The sequence below is a fragment of the Pongo pygmaeus genome, chromosome 12 (genome assembly GCF_028885625.2).
Source record: "Pongo pygmaeus isolate AG05252 chromosome 12, NHGRI_mPonPyg2-v2.0_pri, whole genome shotgun sequence".
Classification (NCBI taxonomy): domain Eukaryota; kingdom Metazoa; phylum Chordata; class Mammalia; order Primates; family Hominidae; genus Pongo; species Pongo pygmaeus.
Genome location: NC_072385.2, coordinates 132,699,953 through 132,713,234, shown reverse-complemented (window position 1 = coordinate 132,713,234; position 13,282 = coordinate 132,699,953). Strand labels below are relative to the sequence as shown.

At 48.0% G+C, this 13,282-nt stretch overlaps 1 protein-coding gene across 5 annotated transcripts in view; it reads left to right on the top strand.

The window, feature by feature from the left end:
- TPO (thyroid peroxidase) overlaps nucleotides 1–13,282 on the top strand; it is a 126,944-nt gene that overhangs the window by 19,452 nt on the left and 94,210 nt on the right. For all 5 annotated transcript variants that reach the window (XM_054475237.1, XM_054475235.1, XM_054475236.1 and 2 more), the window contains one exon: nucleotides 480–612. In XM_054475237.1, coding sequence (XP_054331212.1) covers nucleotides 480–612 — 133 coding nt within the window. The remainder of the gene's footprint in view (nucleotides 1–479; nucleotides 613–13,282) is intronic.

The following is a 13,282-nucleotide window of genomic DNA, read 5'->3' as shown; positions in this document are numbered from 1 at the left end:
ATAGATAAGCGTACCATCTTCATCAAGGCAAGATTTTTTCTACATTAGGGTTCGGAATAAATTCTACTCGTCACTGACTTCTAAAGCACTGGGGCCATTACTAGGCACACATGCCTCACTGTTCAAATGTGATGAATGAGCCCTGGAGATGTGCTCAGTGAGAGTTGATGGTAACTGCGAAGTTACTTGCTGGCTTATCCCCCTGAGGGCTGAGAGCTCTTAGATTGCTTTTCTGAAAGATCACAGAGCAAAAATAAATTTTAAAACCCCCACATTTCTAGCAATAAGGAAGCTCAAGGGAATTAAATGAGTGAGCACTTGATGTAAAGGGAGAAGGCAGATTTTCTCAAAAACAGTGACCCCAGTTACATATGAATCCCAAATCAGATGCTGGAGCCACTTTTGAGACTGCTATAGAATATTTATTAGGTGGATTTGTGGCTACAAGCACAGAATTCATGGTTTCCTATTTTTCACAGATGCTTTATCAGAAGATCTGCTGAGCATCATTGCAAACATGTCCGGATGTCTCCCTTACATGCTGCCCCCAAAATGCCCAAACACTTGCCTGGCAAACAAATACAGGCTCATCACGGGAGCTTGCAACAACAGGTATTGTTTGTGGATTTTCTTAATCTTCTCGTGAAAGTTGGATCTGAACATGACTAGATGCAGTCATGAAGGAGCTTCTACCACCACTGGTGGATCTGTACCCACCCCTGAGATCCTGGTTCCTGTCCTTGGCCTCCCCGACATGGCCTCCTGCACGCCTGGTGTTGCCTCAAACAGCGTGCCAAGCAGCACTGTCATTCCCAGCCGCAACGTCCCATCCACATAGGTGCTTACAGGTGACTCTTAATTCCTAACCCCACAAATTCCACCACTGTTCACCTAATAGCTCAAGCCACGTGCTTAGGTGCCATCCTTGATTTCGCTAACTCCGCTACCCATTGTTTCCAATGCACCCCCAAGACTGTCACTTTTACCTCCAAAATGAGTCCTCTCCACTCCCTGTCACCTTAGCTGAAGCCAAAATAACCATCCAGCTGCCATCACATGGTGGTCCCCTCACTGGTTCTCCTAATTTAACTCTTGCTTTCCCTGTTCACACTCCCTGTTGTGGCCAACACCATCTCAGCATCCTCCTTCTCAACTCCCTCCCTCAGTCCCCACTGCACTCAGAGTGAGTTCAGATCCGCCCAACAGTGGAGACTGCCCACCTCCTCTGGTCCACAGTGGCAGGAGATGGACAAGAGCTTTGGCCACACACAGAGGCATGTGATTCAGTCTGGGGTTCAGAATGGTTTTCTGAAGAAGGTGATATGGAAGTGAGCCAAATCTTAAAGGATGAGTGGGCATTTCTCAAATGGTCCACAGGGTAGAGGAGAGGGCTTTGCAAAGGCCAGAAAGAGCAAGATGCGTTTGGGCTGAAACACGCAGCCTTTGGCACACAGAGGGGCAGAGGGAGAGCAGCCAGGATTGTGGCACCTGTGGGGTCTGGGGAAACAGTATGCCCGGTGGTCATCTAGAAGCTTTGTCACAATAGTGTGGCGCCAGGATGGCTGCAGGCTTGATGTTCACCGATGCAGGCAGCAAAGGTGCTTAGCATGGAAGAGCTCCTTGCTGCTGGGTGTGCTGAGGTCAGAAGGAAGATGCTCCCCCTGAGAGAGGGATCAGCAGGACCCAGGCAGAGCCCTGGTCTGGACAGGCTGTGTTCTAAGACAGAGAGCAGGGCCTTTGCGACAATGAACAGGAATTGGGGTCCTGGGTATATGATGATGGTTAAGAACGACAGCTTTGCAACTGGACAGCCCTGGATCTGAAACCTGGAATCACCACCTATCAGAGGGCAGTTTGTTTGAATTCTTTGAGCTAAGAGCTTGTTTGTTAAGCCCACAGCAGGAATGCATAACCTGGCCATGAGTAAGGACCAGATCTTAGGACTGTGGAGCCCTGGCTGGAAGAGGCAGCTTGTGCTGAGCGCAGAGATGGGTCAGGACCACACAGGAGGCTGCTGTCCACCCCTCCTGCCCTGAAGCCTGTGGGGGGGGGGGGGGTGTCTGTGCTTTCCCGTGGAAGTGGGCTCAGAGGCGGAGATGGCACGTGTCCTGTCCTCAGAGCTCAGTGGGAGACATAGATGTAGACAAAGGATGCACAGGAGATGATGCCTGGGAGTATGGGGACACTGAGGTGGCTGGTGGGATGCACGGCTGGAGGGACCAGGCCCAGATGGAGGAGGGGTGGGGCTGGAGGGCCTGGGTGGAGGAGGGCAGGGGGCAGGTGCACTGTTGAGTCAAAGGCCAGAGCGGAGATGGCTTGGACTACACAGGGAGGAGCAGGGTCTTCAGCAGGGCAGGGTGGGGTCTAACCTGCAGGTACATGTTGAGGGTGGGGACTCCTGGGGACAGTGGTGTTGGAGATGTGGGGGCGGGGCTGCTCTCTGAATGGGTTTCATACTTCTGATTTTATTAAAGAAATATAAGACATTGAATTCTGCATTCCTAAGCACAATTATCTTAAGAATCAGCGAGTCACACTTCCCGTATGTTTTCAACACCTCTGGCATGTCTTAAACAACAGACAGCATTAACAAGTCTGGGACTCTCTGTGGCCCGAAGCACTTTCACCAGACGGGTCCATGATGGAGCTCCTTGGGTTCTAGGTTTTCCTTGAGACTCCTAAATTTTTTCCATTTCCTTTTCTGCCCGCTGCCTTCTGCTTGTCAGCCATGACCCAGACCTCAGGTGCATTCTGATGGCTCTCTCCACGGAAGTGGACTCAGGGTCCGCCCCCCCACCCGCCCTCACCCTGCCCCACGTCCCTCCTCCACATCAGGGGGATGATGAATTCAGCCATGTGCAACATCATGGACATCCTTAAAGCAAATTATAGTGGAGGGTGAATTACAGTGCTTGGGGAATCCCTGAGCAAAGCCAGTAGGCCTCACACGTGATCTAAATCTTGCTTGATTTGAAACAGAAGAGAAACTTAACTGGAGATTTTTTTTTTTTTTTTGCAAATGCCTGGATTAAAGAAAAATGAAATATAAGCCTGACCATTCTGAAACTGCCAACTAACCTGTTTAACTAGAAACCTTCCAGCAGGACAGACCGAATAATGCAAAACTGAAGCCAAAGTTTTTCTCCAATGACGTCTACATCCACCTGCAAAGCCTGCCCCTGGGTCCTGCAGTAGAGCCTGAACCTTTCTTTGGTTTGGTGCTTCCTGATTCATAAATCATGTTCACTCAAAAAAAACTCTTTAAAAAATGTATTGTGCCTCGGTTTACATTTTAACAACCTCAAGACCAGGGTCTCAGCCGGCAGCAGTGAGTTCCTGCTTGGCTCTTCCAAGAGGCCCTGCTGCTGTCTTGGGCACCTCTGCCCCAGCTGCCGGGTGGGCTCCACTGACGCTCCTGGGAGAATCTCTGCTGACCACACAACGATGTTGGCACTGGGAGCTGTGATCTGGGGACACTTAGATCTGAGCTGGTTTCTCTCCTTCTGTGGTGACAGCTACAGTTTTCATTAAGAATTTACAGCATCTGGATCTAAAATCTCCTATGCTCAAGGCTTCACACATTGTATTCCCCCAAAAATAAAACACCTGCTCAGAATTTGGTCACTTGTTGTTATAAAAGTAAGCCACAGAGGGCCCCTGCCCCTTGGCTCCTGGGTGGTTTATTTTTTCTCTGCAGGCTGAGATCTCTTAGTGCCAAAGCCCACTAGGACCAAGCTCAAATTTATTCATGCCCAATTGTGATAAAAATAGCCCAAACAAGCAGATTTTTAGCCACTTGGAGCCTACCTCTTTGCATCTTCCACAAAACCTCTCCCAGCATCTCAGGGCATTGGTAAGATACAGCCTCGTGGTCATCAGACCCCAGGTCGCTGCTGTCTGTGGAGTTGCCTGCCCAGAGACTCCCCCTCCACCTCACCATGTTACTGAGTACTGTCACCAGACACAGAGACTCTCTGACACCCCACCGTGAGTTCCTCGCCGTCCTCCCCATCTGGGTGGTGGTCCCTCACCTTAGCCTCTGGATGGTCCCCTGCCTTGAGGGATGTTCCCTCTTCTTCTGCACCTGTGCCCAAGAACCACCCCAAAGGCATGTGTGTGTCTCTGCCTCCCCGATCCTAACTTTTGCCTTGCTCAGCCCTGAGTTCCCAGAGCTTCCCCATGCCCATTAAGTTGCTAAGTTCCCCTCCAGTGGTCTCCTAAGCCGCTTCAGCGTCCCTCTCAGTCACCAGCACCTGGTTCCCCACCCACACCTTCCCATCCTTGCCTGGGCTGGTACCGACTCACTAGGTCCCTTCCTGCCCAAGGGGAGGTGACCTGGCCTCTCCAGGCACCCAGAGAGACTGTAACCATGTCCTTGTGTGGCACTAGCTCTCTGGCCTGGGTATGGTTGCCTTTCTCTTTACTGTTTTTGACTAGTGTGTCGGCTATCTCGGGTGAAATTTTCAGCTTAACACTCCATGCAGGAGGTCCCCAGACAATATTCTCAGCACATCACCATATGGCTGTCCTGATGGTACATATTATATCTTATAGAACATATTAATCTTATAGAACATATTAATACATGGGCTTCCTTACTTGATCCTAAAAATCCAAATATGTTTTAGAATTGTCATTGCAACTTCCCATCAACATGTTTAGCATTTGTTTTGTTTAGGTTTGCTTTGGTTTTTCACACATGGGATTAAAGAATTAAGGTAGATATTTGTTTCTGATACATCATTTTTAACTTAGAGAATTTATATTCCTTTTGATTAATTCTGGTGATTAAGCTTTGCTGCTATATCCTTGCTGGGTCAGATGATGAATTTTTTATTCCAGTTATGAAGGGCATGTGGGTCCTCTGCAGTGAGTTTGGACTTTTATGTTTGAGGCTCACCAACATTCCTCAAAATGTTTTGGATAATTAAATCTCGCATTAATCATTTCCCTTTTATTGTCTAAAATGTCACCCATGTTTCTTTCTGATCGCGTTTGGCTTTTGTTTTCGTTTTGTTTCTTCCTTTTGTTTCTAACTCGGAGGCACAGTGTTTTCTTTTCCTGCTCTCTCGTTCCTTCCTGAAGGTTGTTTCTTGTCCCTCACCAGCCACTGCTGCCCACTGTGCTGCATTTCCACTGTGCTGTGTTTCCACTGGGCTGCGTTTCCACTGGGCTGCGTTTCCAATGTGCTGCGTTTCCACTGTGCTGCATTTCCACTGTGCTGCATTTCCTGCATTTCCACTGTGCTGCATTTCCACTGTGCTGCATTTCCACTGAGCTGCATTTCCTGCATTTCCACTGTGCTGCATTTCCACTGTGCTGCATTTCCACTGTGCTGCATTTCCACTGAGCTGCATTTCCTGCATTTCCACTGTGCTGCATTTCCACTGAGCTGCATTTCCTGCATTTCCACTGTGCTGCATTTCCACTGTGCTGCATTTCCACTGAGCTGCATTTCCTGCATTTCCACTGAGCTGCATTTCCACTGTGCTGCGCTTCCACTGGGCTGCATTTCCACTGTGCTGCATTTCCACTGTGCTGCATTTTCACTGTGCTACATTTCCCCTGAGCTGCATTTCCTGCATTTCCACTGAGCTGCATTTCCACTGTGCTGCATTTCCACTGAGCTGCATTTCCACTGTGCTACATTTCCCCTGAGCTGCATTTCCTGCATTTTCACTGAGCTGCATTTCCACTGTGCTGCATTTCCACTGAGCTGCATTTCCTGCATTTCCACTGAGCTGCATTTCCACTGTGCTGCATTTCCACTGAGCTGCATTTCCACTGTGCTACATTTCCCCTGAGCTGCATTTCCTGCATTTTCACTGAGCTGCATTTCCACTGTGCTGCATTTCCACTGAGCTGCATTTCCTGCATTTCCACTGAGCTGCATTTCCACTGTGCTGCATTTCCACTGAGCTGCATTTCCACTGTGCTACATTTCCCCTGAGCTGCATTTCCTGCATTTTCACTGTGCTGCATTTCCACTGTGCTGCATTTCCAATGTGCTGCATTTCCACTGTGCTACATTTCCCCTGAGCTGCATTTCCTGCATTTCCACTGAGCTGCATTTCCACTGTGCTGCATTTCCACTGAGCTGCATTTCCACTGTGCTGCATTTTCACTGTGCTGCATTTCCAATGTGCTGCATTTCCACTGAGCTGCATTTCCACTGTGCTGCATTTCCACTGAGCTGCATTTCCACTGTGCTGCATTTCCACTGTGCTGCATTTTCTGCATTTCCAAGCAACCTTTGGGTGTTGGCTGCAATGATATCTTTAAGACAATGTTATTTGGAATTAACTTTTGAAATTCTAAATGTCGAAATGGTGGATTTTAAAACTCATCCATTTCTACTAGTTTTCTTGCTTTATGGTGTGATGTCTGCATGTCACAGGTGGATGGCACAGTTTCTAAGGCTTGTTTTTCCTTTGTTGGTATTTTCCTAATTGCCTAGGACATATCACATAAAATTACTTAACAAGTAGTGGAAAAGAGTTATTTTTCTTTCACTATTTCACCTGGACTTTTTGTTTGTATGGTGTAGTCAGTGCCGCAGGAGCTACCTTGTTGAAAGAGAAGGGGGCAGGCTGCTTTTCGTTTGTGTGGTGTAGCTAATGCCGCAGCTGGACTTCTTGTTTGTATGATGTGGTCAGTGCCACAGGAGCTACCATTTTGGAAGGGGATGGGGCAGGCTGCTTCTTGTTTCCATGGTGTAGTCCATGCCGCAGGAGGCACTATGTTGGAAGGGAATGGGGCAGGCTCCTTCTTGTTTGTATGATCTAGTCATTGCCACAGGAGGTACCATGTTGTAAGTGAATAGAGCAGGCTGCCTCCTGTTTTCATGGTGTAGTCAGTGCCGCAGGACGTACCATTTTGGAAGGGGGTGGGGCAGGCTGCTTCTCATTTGTATGGTGTAGTCAGTGCTGCAGGAGGCACTACGTTGGAAGAGAATGGGCAGGCTCCTCCTTGTTTGTATGATCTAGTCATTGCTGCAGGAGCTACCATGTTGTAAGTGAATGGAGCAGGCTCCTTCCTGTTTGCATGGTGTAGTCAATGCCGCAGGAGGCACTATGTTGGAAGGGAATGGGGCAGGGTCCTTCTTGTTTGTATGGTGTAGTCAGTGCCGCAGGAGCTACCATGTTGGAAGGGAATGGGGCAGACTCCTTCTTGTTGGTATGGTGTAGTCAGTGCCGCAGGAGCTACCATGTTGGAAGGGAATGGGGCAGACTCCTTCTTGTTGGTATGGTGTAGTCAGTGCCGCAGGAGCTACCATGTTGGAAGGGAATGGGGCAGACTCCTTCTTGTTGGTATGGTGTAGTCAGTGCCGCAGGAGGCACTATGTTGGAAGGGAATGGGGCAGACTCCTTCTTGTTGGTATGGTGTAGTCAGTGCCGCAGGAGGCACTATGTTGGAAGGGAATGGGGCAGACTCCTTCTTGTTGGTATGGTGTAGTCAGTGCCGCAGGAGGCACTATGTTGGAAGGGAATGGGGCAGACTCCTTCTTGTTGGTATGGTGTAGTCAGTGCCGCAGGAGCTACCATGTTGGAAGGGAATGGGGCAGACTCCTTCTTGTTGGTATGGTGTAGTCAGTGCCGCAGGAGCTACCATGTTGGAAGGGAATGGGGCAGACTCCTTCTTGTTGGTATGGTGTAGTCAGTGCCGCAGGAGCTACCATGTTGGAAGGGAATGGGGCAGACTCCTTCTTGTTGGTGTGGTGTAGTCAGTGCCGCAGGAGCTACCATGTTGGAAGGGAATGGGGCAGACTCCTTCTTGTTGGTATGGTGTAGTCAGTGCCGCAGGAGGCACTATGTTGGAAGGGAATGGGGCAGACTCCTTCTTGTTGGTATGGTGTAGTCAGTGCTGCAGGAGCTACCATGTTGGAAGGGAATGGGGCAGACTCCTTCTTGTTGGTATGGTGTAGTCAGTGCCACAGGAGCTACCATGTTGGAAGGGAATGGGGCAGACTCCTTCTTGTTGGTGTGGTGTAGTCAGTGCCGCAGGAGCTACCATGTTGGAAGGGAATGGGGCAGACTCCTTCTTGTTGGTATGGTGTGGTCAGTGCCGCAGGAGGCACTATGTTGGAAGGGAATGGGGCAGACTCCTTCTTGTTGGTATGGTGTAGTCAGTGCCGCAGGAGCTACCATGTTGGAAGGGAATGGGGCAGACTCCTTCTTGTTTGTATGGTGTAGTCAGTGCCGCAGGAGGCACTATGTTGGAAGGGAATGGGGCAGACTCCTTCTTGTTTGTATGGTGTAGTCAGTGCCGCAGGAGCTACCATGTTGGAAGGGAATGGGGCAGACTCCTTCTTGTTGGTATGGTGTAGTCAGTGCCGCAGGAGCTACCATGTTGGAAGGGAATGGGGCAGACTCCTTCTTGTTGGTATGGTGTGGCCAGTGCCGCAGGAGCTACCATGTTGGAAGGGAATGGGGCAGACTCCTTCTTGTTGGTATGGTGTAGTCAGTGCCGCAGGAGCTACCATGTTGGAAGGGAATGGGGCAGACTCCTTCTTGTTGGTATGGTGTAGTCAGTGCCGCAGGAGCTACCATGTTGGAAGGGAATGGGGCAGACTCCTTCTTGTTGGTATGGTGTAGTCAGTGCCGCAGGAGCTACCATGTTGGAAGGGAATGGGGCAGACTCCTTCTTGTTGGTGTGGTGTAGTCAGTGCCGCAGGAGGCACTATGTTGGAAGGGAATGGGGCAGACTCCTTCTTGTTGGTATGGTGTAGTCAGTGCCACAGGAGCTACCATGTTGGAAGGGAATGGGGCAGACTCCTTCTTGTTTGTATGGTGTAGTCAGTGCCGCAGGAGGCACTATGTTGGAAGGGAATGGGGCAGGCCCATTGTAAATTTTGAGTCTGTTTTTCTTTTCACTTTGTCCTAAAGGAAATTATCAGGTCTCTGCATAAGCCCCTATTTTTTAACATGGTGGCGGGGGAGGTGTGCATGCATGGCAAACTGATCCCTTTAAAAATTTTAGAATCTCTAAATATAAAGCTTAAGATATTAGGAATGTTGTTGATAACTGTGCGTTTGGGGTGAAGGTGTTTTGGTAGTATCATTTAAAGGATTTCCAGCTTCTTTCTGTTTCTGTTACCAACCTGTGGAGACCTCTTCATCATCCTGGACTCAGATCAGGGTCCTCGACTCCCCTATGCTCCCAGCCAGCTGAGGCTGTTGTTCCCCACCTGTGTGTTTTTATAGAAGTCTAGGAGCTGGGGGGTAGAAGGGTGGGTGTGGGCCGGGGTCATGTCACTTGCAGGTTGCCTTTGCTAGAAGCAGTCACATCGGCTGAGAACAGAATCCCCAGGGCCTGAGGATATCCTGCAGAAATTTGGGTTTTAGTGTGTAACTTGGCATCAGCCTAGAGATAAGACAAATTCTATTTTAAAAATCAAGTGCTCCGTGGCGGGATGGTGATATGGTTGGCTGTGTCCCCATCCAAATCTCATTTGAATTCCCACATGTTGTGGGAGGGTCCTGGTGGGAGGTAATTGAATCATGGGGGCAGGTCTTTCCTGTGATGTTCTCATGATAGTGAGTAAGTCTCACGAGATTTGACAGTTTTATAAGGGGAAGTTCCCCTGCACAAGCTCTCTTTCTGCCTGCTGCCATCCATGTAAGAAGACATGACCTGCTCCTCCTTGCCTTCCATCATGATTGTGAGGCCTCCCCAGCCACGTGGAACCATAAGTCCATTAAGCCTCTTTTTCTTCTCAGTCTCGGGTGTGTCTTTATCAGCAGCATGAAAACAGACTAATACAGATGGAGTAGGGGAGGGCTACTGAAGAACTGAAGCCTCTCAGCTGCTGGAAATAGATGCAGTCGGGGTGGAATTACTCACGGCCAGTCCTCCAGAGGCAGCGGGGTCATTGTGGAGATCTGTGTGCCACAATAGCTAGAAAACAAAGGGGCCACGAGCCACTGTTTGCTCTGTCGTCTAAATCAATGGACTATCTTATCACATGCAATGTTAGTGTATTACATATGATTTTTCATAAGCAGAAATACAAATATATATTATATACTGTAAGATAGTATTCATTATATATAGTATTCATCAAATATGATGAATTCACATAGATACTTCATATAGAATTTGCCTTCAGTTTTACATTGATACACGTGATAAGAACTGCTCTGTGTGTTCTTGAGAAAGTGCTCACATTCCCGTGCATAATGGAAAAGCCATCGTATTTTGAAATACAACGTGAAATTCCAGCCACCACTTTGTCAGTTACAAGCTGCTTAAACTTCACATCTTGCTTAGATTCTCAAATTCTCTGCATCTGGAAAATGGCAAAAGATAGTGATGCTCATTTCTAGGGTTGTCATGAGGCTGAAGTGAGAAAATGCAGCAGAAATATTTTGTGAGCAATAATGCTACAAAGGTCAGCGATTGTTTATGTAAATAATGGCCACCTTTGAAGCCCCTTTCTTCAAAGAGTCTGAATCTTGGTTCTTGAAGAGGTGTAATTTATCTTTGAAAAATTGCATTATTTCTTGCTGGGCCTGTTGGCTCATGCCTGTAATCCCAGCACTTTGGGAGGCTGAGGTGGGGGGATTGCTTGAGCCCAGGAGCTCAAGACCAGCCTGGGCAACAAAGCAATACCTCGTCTCTAAAACAAAAAACAAAAAAAAAGAAAAATTTGTTATTTCTTGAGTTTTGATCTGATGAACTACTGCAGTAAACCACTGTGTCTCACAGTGTTGTAAGTGAATGGAGCAGGCTCCTTCTTGTTTGTATGGTGTAGGCAATGCTGCAGGAACTACCATGTTGGAAGGGAATGGGGCAGGCTCCTTCTTGTTTGTATGATCTAGTCATTGCTGCAGGACGTACCATGTTGGATAAGTGGCACAGTGGATAGAATCTATCACCATAGTGACCATGAGTGGATTCCTGCTATTAAATTGGAGTACAACTTACACAGGACTTGGGGGTGAATCTGGAGGCACAGGTAGCCGAGTCTCCCATGGGCCTGCACCCCCAGATGAGGGGCCCCCAGATGGAGATCGAGGACTTTACACCCCAGAGGGCTGCTTTCTGGCCCCTCCCAGATTTTGACGTCTACCCAGAGGGGACCATTGTTTTGATCTTCATCACCATAGTTAGTTTTCCCTGACCTGGCTTTTATAGGAAAGAAGTTAGATGGTAACCCCTGGGCCTGGCTTCTCCACCTCCAGGATTTAGTTGCTCCTGCCTTGCTGAGGGAGACACTCATCGTTACAGGGCAGGCATGGGCGCCTCTCTGCTGAGCACTGATCAGTGCTGCCAAGTGGCTGCTCCAATCTGCATTCCCAGGAGCAAAGTGTAAGGGCCCCACAACCCTCACCAATGCCTGTCACTGTGAGCCCTTTCATTTTAGCCCTTCTTGAGTGGAGGGTGGCATTTCCTGTGGTTTAACTTTACATTTTCCTGGTGACTAATTATCTTGAGCACTTTCAAAATACATTCATTGGCCATTTGGAGACTCTTTGGGGATGTGCCAGTTCAAATATTTTTCCCATTTTTTAATGAATCTTTTTTGATTTATAGATGCTCATATTTTCTAAATATGTCTTCAGTGAGAAATATGTTTTACAAATGTCTTCTCCCAGCTGAGATTGGCCTTTTCACTCTCCATGCTGTCTTTTGAAGAAATGTTGTTCATATTTTTAATGAAGTCCCATTTATCAATTACTTATTTCATGGAAAGAAAACTTTTTTTGTTGTGTTTAAGAATCTTGCTTTCTCTGAAGGATGTGAAGGTATTTTTCTTGTGTTTTCTGCTGAAAATGTTACTGTTTTACATGTCATATTTAGATCTGTGACCCATCTCATTTAATGTTTTCAGCAACATACAAGGTGGCAACCATGAGGGGTGTGTGTGTGTGTGTGTGTGTGTCTGGGTGTGTGTGTGTATATTGTAAACCAAAAATAAAATTCTAAGTCCTGCGATCATCTGATTTGACCCCTCCTGTTGGCAAGGGCATTCCAAAGCTAATCTGAAAAACTAATCCGACCATGATGGGGAGAGTGAGGTCAGACGTGCCTCATGACACCCTCCTCCCTTTTAGAACTTCTGCTAGAGCAGACTACTTAACTCTGAGAAGAAACATTTACAATCTCTTCTCTCAGAAGCCTGCTGCCTGGAGACTTCACCTGCACAATGAAACCTTGGTCACCACAACCCGTGTCTTAACCCAGACAATCCTAAGTCCTTAGACGAAAACTTTACTCTTTCAAAAAATTGCCACTCAGAAAATTTTTGAATCTACCTTTGACCTAGAAGCCCCTGCTTCCAGATGTCCTCCCTTTCTGGACTGAACCAATGTACATCTTACATGTATTTGATTGATGTCTTGTGTCTCCCTAAAATGTATGAAACTAAGCTGTGCTTCAACCACCTTGGACACATGTTCTCAGGATCTCCTGAGGGCTGAATCATTGGCCATTGGTCACTCATATTTGGCTCAGAATAAATCTCTTCAACTATTTTACAGAGCTTGACTCTTCATCGACAATATCCATAGGTGTGTGTATATATAGAGGCATGTATATATAGGTAGATTTGTGTGTGTGTGTGTATATATAATACACACACATATATAATAAAGAGAGGTCTATATAGAGGGGTGTGTGTGTGTATGTATAGATATGTGTGTGTAAAGCATGTGTATATGATATTTAATTTATTCAGAGCCATCCTTTACCTGGTGAACTGCGCCCGTGCCTGTATCATAAATCGAGTAGCCATATGTGTGTGGGCAAGGACTGCTAGACTCTTACCATTATGTATACAATTATGAGAGAGAGGGAGAGAACGTGAGTTAAGCAATTAGCCACACTTCTCTTTAAGCCTACTGAGAAAAAGACACAGGGACCCAGCAGACACCAGAACACCTTGTTGGGGCAGCTCTGCACTGGGGCGCAGGCGGCAGAAGCCTCATGGGATTCTGTCCAGCAGGAAGAGAGGCCGGCTTCAACCCCTCCTGCCTGACAGCGCAGGGGTCCTGCCTGGCCTGGGAGGAGCCCGGGATTGGAGGCAGGGGCTGCTCCTGCCTCCACAGGTTTCCAGGAGACCGCATGTTGTGCCCTGCCGGCATCCACACATTTGTGTTGTACACACTCCCAGACGAGGACACTCATAGACTCCCTCCGGCCGCGCGTGGGAGCCGGGCCTGTGGTTTGCATCTCGCTGTGCTCCACGCAGCTCCTGCACGCATCGGCTGGGCTCGCAGATGTCGGGTCCGCCTCCTTTCCTCTCCCCTGAGCCTCTGCCGAGCCGTCCAGACCCGAGGGT